The 12,766-nt window shown below is 46.8% G+C and overlaps 4 protein-coding genes across 4 annotated transcripts; 3 read left to right on the top strand and 1 right to left on the bottom strand.

Annotated features, from left to right (window-relative positions):
* Positions 1-181: 181 nt before the first annotated feature.
* Positions 182-1,414, bottom strand: BJ212DRAFT_1296480 (uncharacterized protein; the record flags this gene model as incomplete). The annotated part of the gene is made up of 4 exons (XM_041332464.1): positions 182-250; positions 436-523; positions 556-740; positions 1,133-1,414. The coding sequence occupies 4 exons, from the start codon at positions 1,412-1,414 to the stop codon at positions 182-184; spliced, it is 624 nt and encodes a 207-aa protein (XP_041198030.1).
* Positions 1,415-2,343: 929 nt separating this feature from the next.
* On the top strand, positions 2,344-2,877 carry BJ212DRAFT_1574426 (uncharacterized protein; the record flags this gene model as incomplete). Its single annotated transcript, XM_041342109.1, has 4 exons — positions 2,344-2,440; positions 2,495-2,695; positions 2,747-2,810; positions 2,866-2,877. The coding sequence occupies exons 1-4, from the start codon at positions 2,436-2,438 to the stop codon at positions 2,875-2,877; spliced, it is 282 nt and encodes a 93-aa protein (XP_041198029.1). The 5' UTR covers positions 2,344-2,435.
* Positions 2,878-3,036: 159 nt separating this feature from the next.
* BJ212DRAFT_1215943 (uncharacterized protein) lies at positions 3,037-3,651 on the top strand (the record flags this gene model as incomplete). Its single annotated transcript, XM_041329302.1, has 2 exons — positions 3,037-3,069; positions 3,520-3,651. Coding segments are annotated over 2 exons (165 nt in total), but the record flags the coding sequence as incomplete, so codon positions are not given.
* A 2,046-nt stretch (positions 3,652-5,697) lies between these two features.
* On the top strand, positions 5,698-6,711 carry BJ212DRAFT_1476821 (uncharacterized protein; the record flags this gene model as incomplete). The annotated part of the gene is made up of 7 exons (XM_041339439.1): positions 5,698-5,727; positions 5,780-5,788; positions 5,837-5,908; positions 5,961-6,174; positions 6,230-6,318; positions 6,371-6,619; positions 6,688-6,711. The coding sequence occupies 7 exons, from the start codon at positions 5,698-5,700 to the stop codon at positions 6,709-6,711; spliced, it is 687 nt and encodes a 228-aa protein (XP_041198027.1).
* Between the last annotated feature and the right edge of the window lie 6,055 nt (positions 6,712-12,766).

The following is a 12,766-nucleotide window of genomic DNA, read 5'->3' as shown; positions in this document are numbered from 1 at the left end:
TAGCCTAATGATATGCTCTGGTGGACTAGAGGTTGGAAACGCGCCTACTTCTGACAGTAGACAGCTCTCCTATGAAATATTCTACGGAGAACACTGCTGACCAGGAAAGGGACACCTGTGTCCCCCGCCCTCCGACTTTAATTCACGGGACCACGGCGGTGCTTTCGTAGTATGGTGGTCCCTAGCATTTTTTCTTGTAGTTGATAGAAGTACTCCGGTCGTGTACGATGGGAGTGACGGAAAGCGGAACCTAACGAGGAAAAGATATGGGAGGTTCGCTGCTAGCCCGCTGTGATAAGCTAGGTGGACACTTGGCTGTCGGCAGCTGTGTAACTTCTCCTTAGTGTTGTGTCCTTGCAACGCAACCTATTACTCTGGGTGTTGGTGTTGGGGGACATGTACATACAGCGATACACTAGACCTCATGAGACTAACATTCTCATCACGGCTCACAATTGTGACCATTCGAACTATTAGTTCACCCGCGACTTCATATCCCTCCACGACTTCCAGAAGAATACCACTATACCAAAGAAGCAGATAGTGAGAACACACAAGATGGCAGATAGAAATTCACTCCCTAGCTCGCTGACCTCCTGGGTAGAGAAGGCTATGAGGGCAGTCAAGAAACACAATGCCAACCATTGTAACATGACAATCGGGATGGATAGAAAGCATGCTGTTATCATGCAAACAGTCTCCGAGTCAAAGATCAGCAACCGATGGTAGAAATATTGTATCTATGGGTTCCATTTTGTGAGCACTGGCACGTCACAAGCGAAGGGGTCACAAAACCTCACAATTTGAAGATAACCTGGGTTTGACCTTGAGCGATGCTGCCAGAGGTGAGACACGCCAGTGATCAAACTAGTTATCGAAAAGAGCGTGGATGCGAGGGACGCCGTTCTTTGCAATGCATGAAGGTTCTGACGATCATGTATTAGCTATTGCAGGACATTCGTAGGAATTTCTCTTACATTCAAAACTTAGAAACCAATATTTGACCTTCAGGAATGAGCACGGTAAGACAATCAGCAGCTTTCAAAAAAAAAGCTCCCTCACCCTAGAAGTATAGTTGCCTGATGGTACCACAATCAGTCCCATATATCTCATCAATACCAGCGGGACATACCAGGAGGTTTGACTTTTCCCACTCCGAAATCAAGTTATCAATTAAACCTCCAAACTCCCGGGAGGCCGTCAAGCCATCGGAAAGCAAAACGCCTTGGAGTCTCTCGAAGTATACGGAGTGAGCACCAAAGAATGCAATCCCCATGATTGCTCGTGGCAAGCTGCTCCGCCACCCTGCCGATGTAAAGGCAGTACGAATGGGCTTGCGAATTGTTTGTGCTTCCATAGTTCCAAAGCTGTGATTCTGACGAGACATCCATACATCTTTCATAGTCTGTGCCATGTGTCAGATTAAGGCAGGCACGACAGTTGATCCGTAAGGTCCTCCCATGCGCCCTTGCTAAGTTCCAACATCAGGCTTAGAGTGAATGTCACTGCATTGCGCATACCTTTTTTATATATATCCAATTTCTGTCCTTTGCAGAGAAGTACTCTATGTAGGACATTACAGTCTAGTCTAGGGGAGGCCCAGTGTCCCAATCGCATCTCGAGTGTCCAAATGCCCTGCTGTTAGTGATGTGCACGGCCCGGCTTCAGGCCATGGGCCAGGCCAAGCCGGGCCAACGTCACGGCTTGGTGAGGGCTTTGGCCTGGCCTGAGATTTTGAAAAGCCGAAGCCGCGGCTTATGTCACACAGAACTGTGCCTGCAGTGTCGCAAACACCACTCACTTGATGACCCCAGAATCCCGCTTCTATCTCATTATAGACTTTCACTTTCCGTTGAATGAGCTCATGACAGTGAGTTGCAGAGCTTCATTCTTTCCAAGCTCGACATAACTCACTTTGTTGCTGGTGGATAGATCAATTACAGTAATTTGCCCTCTTTTATGAGTCTCTTGTGATTTGCAAGCTTGACAACTAGAGCATTTGTTTTTGGACAAAAGGCATGCATCTGTGATGGTATTTTTTTCATATCTGTTTTCTACTACTTGTCTCTAATGGTTGGAACCATCCACACAGACAGTGATGACGAATGTCATGCACAGCCAGTCCACCAAACGAAGCCCAGTGCCACCCTTCTCCAACACTCAGAGAAGGCGGCTCTCCCATTCCAAACCAAGGCTATTAATGCCTTTCTTGCAGCTGAGGCTACAAGGCGTTTGCCTGAAATTCAACACACTTCCAACACAGATCAAACTGGCACCCCCAGCTCAACAGGTGACACTGCACATTCAACCCTGGCAACCTCGGCAACACTCAAAATGGGTAAACAGACACATGTTGAAGCAGTTGTTGATGAATCTGATGGAGAGGAATATGAAGATGCATGCACCAAGGAACATGAAGGTGTGCACACCAATCCATGATGTAAATTTCTTTTTCCATTCACAAATATTAAAACTGATACCTGGTAGCCAAAAGATTGTGCAAATCAGCGCCAATCAATGTAGATTTGATTGACAATGATGGCATTCCTATTGATGTTCATGTCCAACCTATCACTGACACAGCTCCAACATGTGAAGGCAAGACTGCCGATCTCAATGCATTTTTTGGTGCAATGTTCAATCATATGGGAACCAATGGCAAGGTCAAAAAGCACCAAAAGTGCAAGATATGCTTGTAAGTCTATAAGGTCATGATTGTGCTTGCTCACTCACACCAAATTAATAGGAAACAGTGTATACTTGTGAATGAGTCTACAACTCTCTGTTGTCATGCTGAAGCTAATTTTGCGGTGTGTGAACTTCTTTCATATATTCATTGTGCATATATATATGATTTTACTGTAGGGAAAGTATTGACAATGGGCAAAAGAGAACTCTTTCGAGTCTATGTTACTGGGTGATGTCAAGGCTCGCAAGGAGAAGGCCAAGCAGGCACAGCGGACCATTAACTTGCATCTGACTGAATGCAAACTCTCTGAATGAGTCATACCATACTCAGATAAGTTATTCAAATGAGCTGCAATTGAATGGTTGGTTGCAATGGACCAGGTATGTATGCTTTGCTTGATCTAATAGTATGACCATTGATGTTATGAACTTGGATAGAGTGTTGTTCCAATAAAGGAATCAAGGATCAGGGTCGATCAAGGACTAAGCCTTATCGAGTCAATACCTCCTTCAGGAGCAATCGTCTAGACTCCTGCAGGATCTAGAGTTCAAGTATCAGAGAGAACCAAGTAGATTCAAGTTAGAGGAAATACAAGTGGTAACTAGGGTTTATATATGTAAAGGAATCATGCACAGACCAAGCTGGGCAAAGGGTAACTAGTACTAGAAATGGAAGGTTCATGGGAAAACAAGGTATGAGTCAAAGATAAGAGAGACCATGAGGAAACAGCACAGTGAAAAGGAAGTGTTAGAAGTGCAGCCATATAGGAGTCTGCAGTGATGATGGGAAAAAGAGTGGGGCACTGTAACAATTGATGCACCTTTATCTAGCCCATCCAAGCCCTCAAACACCTGAAGTTCCAGGAGATGATCAATGTCGCTTCATGGGCAACAAATGGTGTCAAAATCCCTGGTCGCAAAGCCATCTGCACCAAGATCATGCAAATATTTAAGAATCATTTGATGAGACTCTGTCATATCCCATATGCCAGACATAGATCCCATCATATTCCCACGCTCTCCGGACCTATTTCCGGACCCCATATCTGACTCATTCCTGGATCCCCTATCCTGTCCACCCTATGCACATTCCATCCAGCAAGACATCCAGACTTTACCTCCTCTCAGATTCTGGACTACATCCACCACCTCACATATCTCAGTCCTGTTTCCGCCCTGCCTTCCAGATCTCCAGATCTCTGGACCTATTCCCACCCCCTGTCCGAGATCCTGCGCCTATCCCCATTTAGGCATCTCCCCCTTTCTGGTTCTCAGTTATCTCTGTTTCCATCTTGCTGATTGATCCTTGTACTAGTTTCATCTCTGAGTTCATTTACTTATGTTCCGTCTTACTTACCAATGTGTTTCTGCATGCTCGTACATAGCCTTACTCCTTTGCTTACTGATCCTCTCAGATAGCCTTTAGTATATAACCCCTGTACAACTACAGTAGAGTCCTCAGTCTGAATATCACCTTAGACTTGCCCAATCTTCTTCTGGACTTCAGTCCATCTGAGTTTGTCCTTTTCCATAAAGGCCTAGGGATGGACTCCCTAGGCTGGAATTCCGGACCTTTGGATTTGTCCCCTATGTCTCTGTCCCAAGTCTAGGGATTGCTTCCCTAGGCTGGAGTCTTGCCTTTCCAGCACTTACCCTCTTTCTGGACTTAGGTCCACTTCCTGTCCCTCTGACTCTACCTTAGGGTAGTCTACCTCTGTTTGCTTCTACATTGGACGAAGTCCAATGTAGCCCCTATTCCTTCTGGACCTCCAGACCTCCTGTCTTCTGTACCTCTGGGCATCCTGTCCTTCAGACATTCCACCCTCCGTATCTCTGGACCTCCTGTCCTCCATACTCTGGACCTCCAAACATCCTGTCCTCCTGTCCTCCGGACCTCCTATCCTTCCATCCTGTTTTCCTGTAGAAGTATTACCTTGCAGTGGGAACTCTCCTGAGCACTTCCTGCATTCCTCCGGAACTCTCCTGCGCTCCTCTGGACATTTCCCATGCTCCTCCGGAAGTCCTCCTGCACTCTCCACCAGAGTAGCCAGCCTCTGGAAGTCCTCCGGACTTTGTTGGACCATCATCGGACTTCCTCTGAAATGAAGGGCACATACTTGGGTAAGGGGCACAGCATATGAGCTGAGGCCAAGCCCCTCTGAGTCAGTCTCTCTCTCCTTTGAGCATGGTTCTTAACAGACTCCAGATGACATTAAATGTATGTCACATCTCATCTGCCAACACAGAGCACTGCTGTTAGTGGAGTAATCAATATCACCTGCAATGCATGGCAAGCCACCAACACTGATGGATATTTTGCTGTCACTGGCCACTGGATTGAAGAGAAGTCAACAATGCAATGGGAGTGCGAAAGTGCACTTCTTGGCTTTACCCAGCTCAACAATGCACACAATGGGAAGCATCTTGGTGGTGCACTGTTCAAAGTTTTAGATTGCATCAGTATCACACATAAGGCATGTCATCTTTGCATTCTGCTTGGCTTAGTCTAATCATGATATATAGTTGGGCCATGTCACTTGTGATAATGCCTCTAACAATGGCACAATGCTTGAGGAGTTTGCTCGACTCTATGAAGTGTGACACAAAAAGGAGTTCCCTTGCTATGAATGAAGGATCAAGTAAGACACTTGTTTCACAGTTGATATGTGCTCACATAGTGTTCAGCTGTCTTGCTCATGTGATTAATCTTGGCACCCAAGTACTGATCAGTACATACAGCAGAGCTCCACACTACAAACCTCACAACCCCCATGCTCATGAGCCAGATACCACCAAGCATCATAATCATGATGAGATTGGACTCATATGTTCAATATGCATAAAGGTGATTGATCTCTCTTCACGCATTACATTTTACTGAATTGTTCAAAGGAGTGATCATCTGCGAAACATAAGGAACTTTACAAAACAGTGCAAGTCAAGGCTGGCATCTCACACCCTACACAACTCCTTCTGGATATGAAGGTTCATTGGTCCTCAACCTATGTGATGGTCAACCATGCGGAAAGCAATAAAGAGGTGAGTGTAGTCTGCAGTGTTCAATAATGCAATGTCTGATGTCTGACAACAGCATGTCAATGTATTTGTGTATGAGATGGGTCTACAACAGTGAGACTTGACCAAACAGGCCAAGATTGATTTCCTTACATTGGCGTCAACTGAATGGACCCACATTGGTAAATTTGCTGATCTATTATTGGTACATTACCTTCATCATTTGATATTGTGCTGTTGCTGATTTAATGTTTCAGTATGCAGATATTGCCCAGCAGGCCTTTTCATCAGAATCAACTACTACACTACATCTCGCTATCCCTGCACTTGAGACTCTCCATCAAGCTTGGTCTTCATGTGCAGAATGGCCAAAATATTCACATTTCACACCAGCATTGCATGCCACTGCACAAAAGCTCAATGAGTATTATGAGAAGACCACTGACTCTCCGGCCTATGTCATGTCTATGTGTATGTTCTCCTTGTTTCATCTACCATGTATCTGTGATGCTCATGTTCCATGCAGTGCTTGATCCGACAGGTAAAATGTTGTACTTCAAGAAGAACTGGCCCAAGGATTTGCAAGATGAAGTTCTTGCTTGTGCAGAACAAGTGGTATGTTGGACAAAGTTATTCACCAGCTTACAATCACTTACAAGTCATGTAGTTTGAGGCTCGCTATCTTGAATTGGGCCAGGCAGCATCCATGTCGCAACCTTCACTCGTCAAGAAAGGCAAGGCTAGCAGATTCAAGAAGTTAATTTGCAAGGTGCAGAGCTCTGATGAAGATGACAATGATGAGACTGTTGTCACTCATATGGATCCATCTAGACCATGGTATGCCGTCTTTAAAAGCTATGTTGATGCTGTAGAGATGAAACCTCTACTAGGAATGAGCATAATTAAATGGTGGGGTGTAAGTATACATTTAAGTCTATCTCGTCTCAATACTGACCAGTCTTTGTTGTAGATTAATGGACACAGATATGGCCCAGTATGTTACAGTAACGGTTGCCCCTATCACTTTTTCTCTTATCTGTGTATTACGTCATGACCGCACGAGACTGTGCCATCACTAGACTAGCTTCTCTCCATATCTGTGTATCACAGCACGATCGCCTCGCGCCGTTGCTAGCTGACTCATCCCTTATCTCTGACTCGTCTCGATGACGTCATCCCTTATCTCTGACTCGTCTCAATGACGCCATTCCTTATCTCTGACTCGTCTTGATGACGAATACGTACCGGCCCTAAAGTAGGCCATACCTATATAAACCGGGTCCTGTACTTAGATAGACCTCACTTTAATCTACTAGGTTTTACCCAGAACATCCTTTGCTTAGGACCCCCAATCCTAAGCATCTGATATCGATATTCAGGTCGGAGACACTCTCTCTAACTTGTCTTAAAAGACCCTTACATTTGTGAGGTTACGATCCGGCTTTAGACGTCACTCTTATCGAGTGTCTATTGTCGAGCCTATCCTAGTCGACCTACGGTTCACCATAACAAAAGATTAAAGTGCTACTCCTACGACCCTCCTCATCAAGGAGGTTACAGAAACAAGAAGAAGAAGAACTCAGTGAGAGAACGAGTAACGTTCCCCTGAAACCGAAACATCACTCGACGAGAATGTCAGGATGTCTACAACAACCGCCACCTCTCCAGAACTGAAAGCCGGAGCCCCATCAACCTATGATGGAAGTCCCTCCCAAGCTCTCCGATGGTTGTATGCAGTTAAGGCGTATTTCACGCTTAACGCTACAATCTATAACACCGATGAAAAGAAGGTCATCACCGCCCTCGCTTATATAACAGAAGGAAGCGCTATGGGTTGGGCGCTGACTTTCTACACCAAAGTTGACAACTCCGTCGCCAAGACCTACAGGACCTTCGCGAACTTTGAAACCAAGTTCAAAGAGGCCTTCGTACCTGCTGATGCCACTGGAACCGCCATGAACAAGCTCCGAACGTTGAGACAGACAGGCGACCTCACGTCTTACATCGCCAGTTTCAAGACACTTGCTGCACAAGCTTCTGTGAAACAGGACGCTGTCCTTATCACGTTCTTCAATGACGGGTTGAAGAAAGGGATTGTTAACTCCGTCTATCAGATGGAAACCATTCCAGTAGATTTCGACAAATATGTTGCCGCCGTTATTCGGCTGGATAGTAACTACCAAAGAGGGGTTGCATATCGATCAAACCATCGAACAACCACCAGACCGTCAGGACAACGTTACGTCCCCAGACCCTCCGTTGACCGACATGATCCAAATGCTATGGAGGTAGACCGACTCACTGAAGTCGAGAGAAATGACCATATGAAGAAAGGGCTCTGCTTTACGTGCCATCAGAAGGGGCATATGACCAAAGCGTGTCCCCAGAAGAAGAAGATTCCTGTTTGCAGAGAAGAAATGAGCGACAGTGAAGAAGAAGATACAACGATCTGTCGCCTCGCCGAGGATTTTTGATGTGGAAGACTGGGTCGACGTCAATATCTTCCGAAGTACCCATCAGACTTGTACAAAGTATTGGAATTAGAAAAGAACTCCGTGTTCCCATTACTCTTGTTTCCAAAACTCGTCTGAAAACCGTCGAAACAACAGCTGTTGTAGACTCCAGCGCTGCAGGAACCTTTATTTCCGAAGAGTTCGTCAAAACTCATGGAATTCGAACGCACAAACTCTCGAAACCATTCCGAGTCACTACTGCAGATGGAAGTTATGCGAAGGGAGGCGCTATTACCAGATATTGCGTCCTCATCGTCAAGATAGACGACCGATCTATGATCGGAAAGTTTAACATCACGCGGCTTGGCCGACGTGATCAGATTTTGTTAGGAATCCCCTGGCTACGCGCCATGGATCCGATAATCCGTTGGAAAGCAGAAACGTTGGAACTCTCTCGGACAGAGAAGAGTAACCAAGTTGAAGAAGAAGTCGACAGAGAATGAAAGAAGAATGGCCTGCCTCCCCTCTTCCGTAAAAGGGTAGAAGAAAAGGAACCAATCCCGGTTGTAGTGCTGCCTAAGGCACCTCCTAGGAAGATGGCTGAAGAATCACCACGCGCCACGATCGAAGAGATAATCGATGAAGAAGCGGTCCCATCGGCACTGCCTGATCTGGATCCTATACCTGATGACGAAGACGACTCCTTTGACACAAAGGAAGACGTATGGACAACTGACTATGCACCACCTGTGCGAGAAGTCTTGACCTATCATCTAGAAGATGATGAATTCCTAGTCGAGTATCCCGCCGATGCCGCCGAGCTTCGGGTAATCACCAACGTCTCATTAGATACTCCATTAACGAAAGACGGGACTAGTGCTTCGGAACAACGGCAACCCAAGACCACTCCTCTATCTCAACCCGCCGAATATCTCAAAACTAGTAACAAAGCCCAGCAATTTGCGTTAGCTGCTGGACTTGAGCAGAAGAAGAAGTCGTTCGAAGAACTTGTCCCCTCTTACCTTCATGACTTCGCTGATATCTTTGCAAAAGACAGCCTGAATCAACTACCACCAGAACGACCTGGAATAGATCACCGGATAGACACCAAGCCTGGGTTTATCCCCAAGACGTCCAAAGTATACCCGTTATCTGAGAAAGAGCGGTCAGCGGTCAAGGCATTCATTGATGAAAACGTTCAGAAAGGCTTTATCTCCGAATCAAAGTCGCCGCAGGCTAGCGGTTTCTTTTTTGTAGGAAAGAAAAGCGGAGATCTTCGTCCCTGTCAAGACTACCGGTACATCAACGAATGGACCATCAAGAACGCCTACCCACTCCCTTTACCGCTCTCCCTGGTCGCCCGGTTGCATGGTGCTAAATATTTTACAAAGATGGACGTCCGGTCAGGATATAACAATATCCGTATCCACCCAGAAGATCGTTGGAAGGCTGCCTTCACTATGGAATACAGGCTCTACGAGCCAAATGTTATGTTCTTCGGTCTCTGCAATTCCCCGGCTACCTTCCAGGCGTACATGAATAAAACGTTTCAGCAGGAGGTTAACGAAGGATGGCTCATTATATATATGGACGACATCCTAATATTTTCTAACGACCTCACTTCCCATCGTGAACGCACCCGGCGCGTCCTTGAAAGAATTCGGCAAGAGAGACTTTTCCTTAAACCAGAAAAATGCACCTTCGATGCTCAGGAAGTGGAGTACCTTGGAATGATTATCCGTCCTGGATGCGTAGCAATGGACGATGCTAAAACCACCGGTATTCAGGAATGGCCTACACCTACCACCGTAAAAGAAGTCCGGTCGTTCTTAGGCTTCTGCAATTTCTACCGGAACTTCATCTCCCACTATTCCGACATCGCCAGACCGTTAATTGATCTCACTAAGAAAGACGTCAAGTTCCTTTGGACAGAACGATGCACATCCGCCTTTGACGAGCTGAAGAAATGCTTTATGAAGCAACCAGTCCTCTGGAACCCAGATCCCTCCAGACAGTTTGCTGTTGCCACTGATGCGTCTCTCGTTGCCACCGGAGCGGTCCTGCTCCAAACCGATGATAATGGCGTCTATCACCCGTGCGCATATCTATCCCAGACGTTGAACCCTGCAGAAAGAAACTATCAAATCTTTGATCGTGAACTTCTTGCGGTTATTCAGTGCATTGACGGAATGGCGCCATTATCTGGAAGGGAACCCTCATCCTATCATCGTATTCACCGACCATAAGAACCTCCTGTATTTCAGAACCGCTCAGAAATTAACCCGTCGGCAAGCCCGATGGCAGCTAATCCTGTCATGCTACGATATCGAACTCCATCACGTCGCTGGAGCAAAGCTTGTTGCTCCCGATGCCCTTTCTCGTCGCCCTGATCACGGAATAAATTCCTCAGATGATAACGCCAACGAAACGCTCTTACCAGACTCCATGTTTGTTCGACTCCTTGATACTGAACTCATGACCACCCTCGTTAATCCTGACCCCTCCGACCCTGACCCCATTTTCTCTGCTGCTTCTGATGCCTTGGATGGTCTGTCACTTCCCCCCATGAAATCCGCCCTCTCCGACTGGGAAATCAAGGACGATATCCTTTACTACAAGGACTGCGCCTACGTCCGCCCCGCCAGACCACGCCTCATATTAGAACAATGTCATGACCATCCCACTGCCGGCCACCCTGGCCGTTTCAAAACAGAGGAATTGGTTAAGCGTGATTTCTGGTGGCCCGCTATGGGTACCTATATTCGCAAATACGTTGAGGGATGTGCTCTCTGTCAGCAAATGAAATCTGACACTCATCCGACGACCCCCCCCCTTGTCCCCATTCCTTCCGTCGCTGCAGCTCCTTTCACTCAGGTCTCGGTTGATCTTATTACCGACCTTCCCCCCTGTGCGGGTTTTGACTCTGTCATGGTCGTGGTCGACCATGGGCTTACGAAGGGGGTAATTCTTATCCCATGCACCAAAACCATAACTTCCAAAGGAGTCGCCAACAAATTCTTCAAATACGTCTATCGGCGATTCGGCCTACATGAAAAGGTTATCTCAGATCGTGGCCCGCAATTCATATCCAAGTTCTCTCAGGCTCTTGCCAAACTCCTGAAGTACGACATTGCGGTGTCAACCGCCTATCACCCCCAGACCGATGGACAAACAGAACGACTCAATCAAGAACTAGAAACGTACCTTCGAATCTACTGTTGAAACAACCCAGAAAATTGGGTAGAGCAACTCCCTATGGCAGAATTCGTTCACAACCACCACAAACACGACTCTCGCAATGCCTCACCGTTTTTCCTAATGATGGGATACGAACCACAGGCTCTCCCACACACTCTCTCCAGCTCCACCATTCCTGCAGCAGAAGAGAGACTCCGCACGCTCCAGAAGTCTAGAGAAGAAGCGCTCTCTTGTCATAACCTTGCGATGCAACGTATGGCAGAAAGGACTCACGGGCAGAAATATCACCCCTGGAAGATTGGAGATAAGGTTTGGTTATCCGGAAAAAACCTGATCATGCAATTACCTTCACGAAAGCTTGCGCCCAAGCGATATGGCCCATTCCCAATCACCGCCGTTTTATCCCCTATCACTTTCACACTCCAACTACCACCCCAATGGAAAGTTCACCCCACATTCCATGCTTCCGAACTATCGACCTATCACGAAACAGAGGTTCACGGACCGAACTTCCATGATCCATCCCCTGACATCATCGATAACGAAGAAGAGTATGAAATTGATGCGATTTTATCGCACAAAGGAACGGGTAAACGAAGATGCTATCTCTTATCGTGGAAAGGATACTCATCCGCCAGTAACGAGTGGGTTCCAGAAGAAAACCTCAGTAATGCCTCCAATATCCTAACCGCCTATAAGAAGGCCCATGGGTTGTAGACTTTGAGAACAATGTCCCACATCGAACGACTACGCCTTTGTATCCTCCGTATCCAAGAACTCACAGTGGCTATGGACAACGTTGCTGAAGGAAACGCTCACCCCCTAACACTTCTCAATTACCAGAATGCTACCGCTGCCGACCTCGCACAACACGCATTACCCTCTGAAACATCACCACCGGTCTCTAATTCCACCCTAACCCTTTCCGACGACTCCACCCTCACAGACTATTTCTCTGTCATTGACCAAGTTGAAACTAGCGCTCTCTTTGAGTCCGCTATCACCTCGCAGCAATACGCTATTGAAATAGATCGCATTCTTGGAGAAAAAGGCGCCATCTCCAGCGGCCTTATAATCAGAATCATCAGAGATGCCAGCCTCATTGAACGCACCGCCGCCCTCCTTGATGATGAACGTCATCAGACTATTTTCCACCACCTTCACATACGCATTCGCAACACCACAATCCGTCTCTTACCAGACGAAACAAGAGATGCTATTAGAGAAGCCATCCACATCGTTACCGAGCGAATCGCGCTCAATCCCGTCGCACGACCACCCTCACCCCATGTCATTATCCCCGTACCACCACCAGCTCCTACTAAGAATACCGAGGAACATCAGGATGATCTCATCCCTCCTATTGCTGTACTTAACGTACCGACTTCTCCTTCGCCTGACCCAATCACCCG

This window comes from Suillus subaureus, assembly GCF_016647635.1.
Source record: "Suillus subaureus strain MN1 chromosome Unknown BJ212scaffold_4, whole genome shotgun sequence".
NCBI classification, from domain to species: domain Eukaryota; kingdom Fungi; phylum Basidiomycota; class Agaricomycetes; order Boletales; family Suillaceae; genus Suillus; species Suillus subaureus.
Note: the sequence above shows the minus strand (reverse complement) of the source record. Positions and strands in the feature narration are given on the sequence as shown.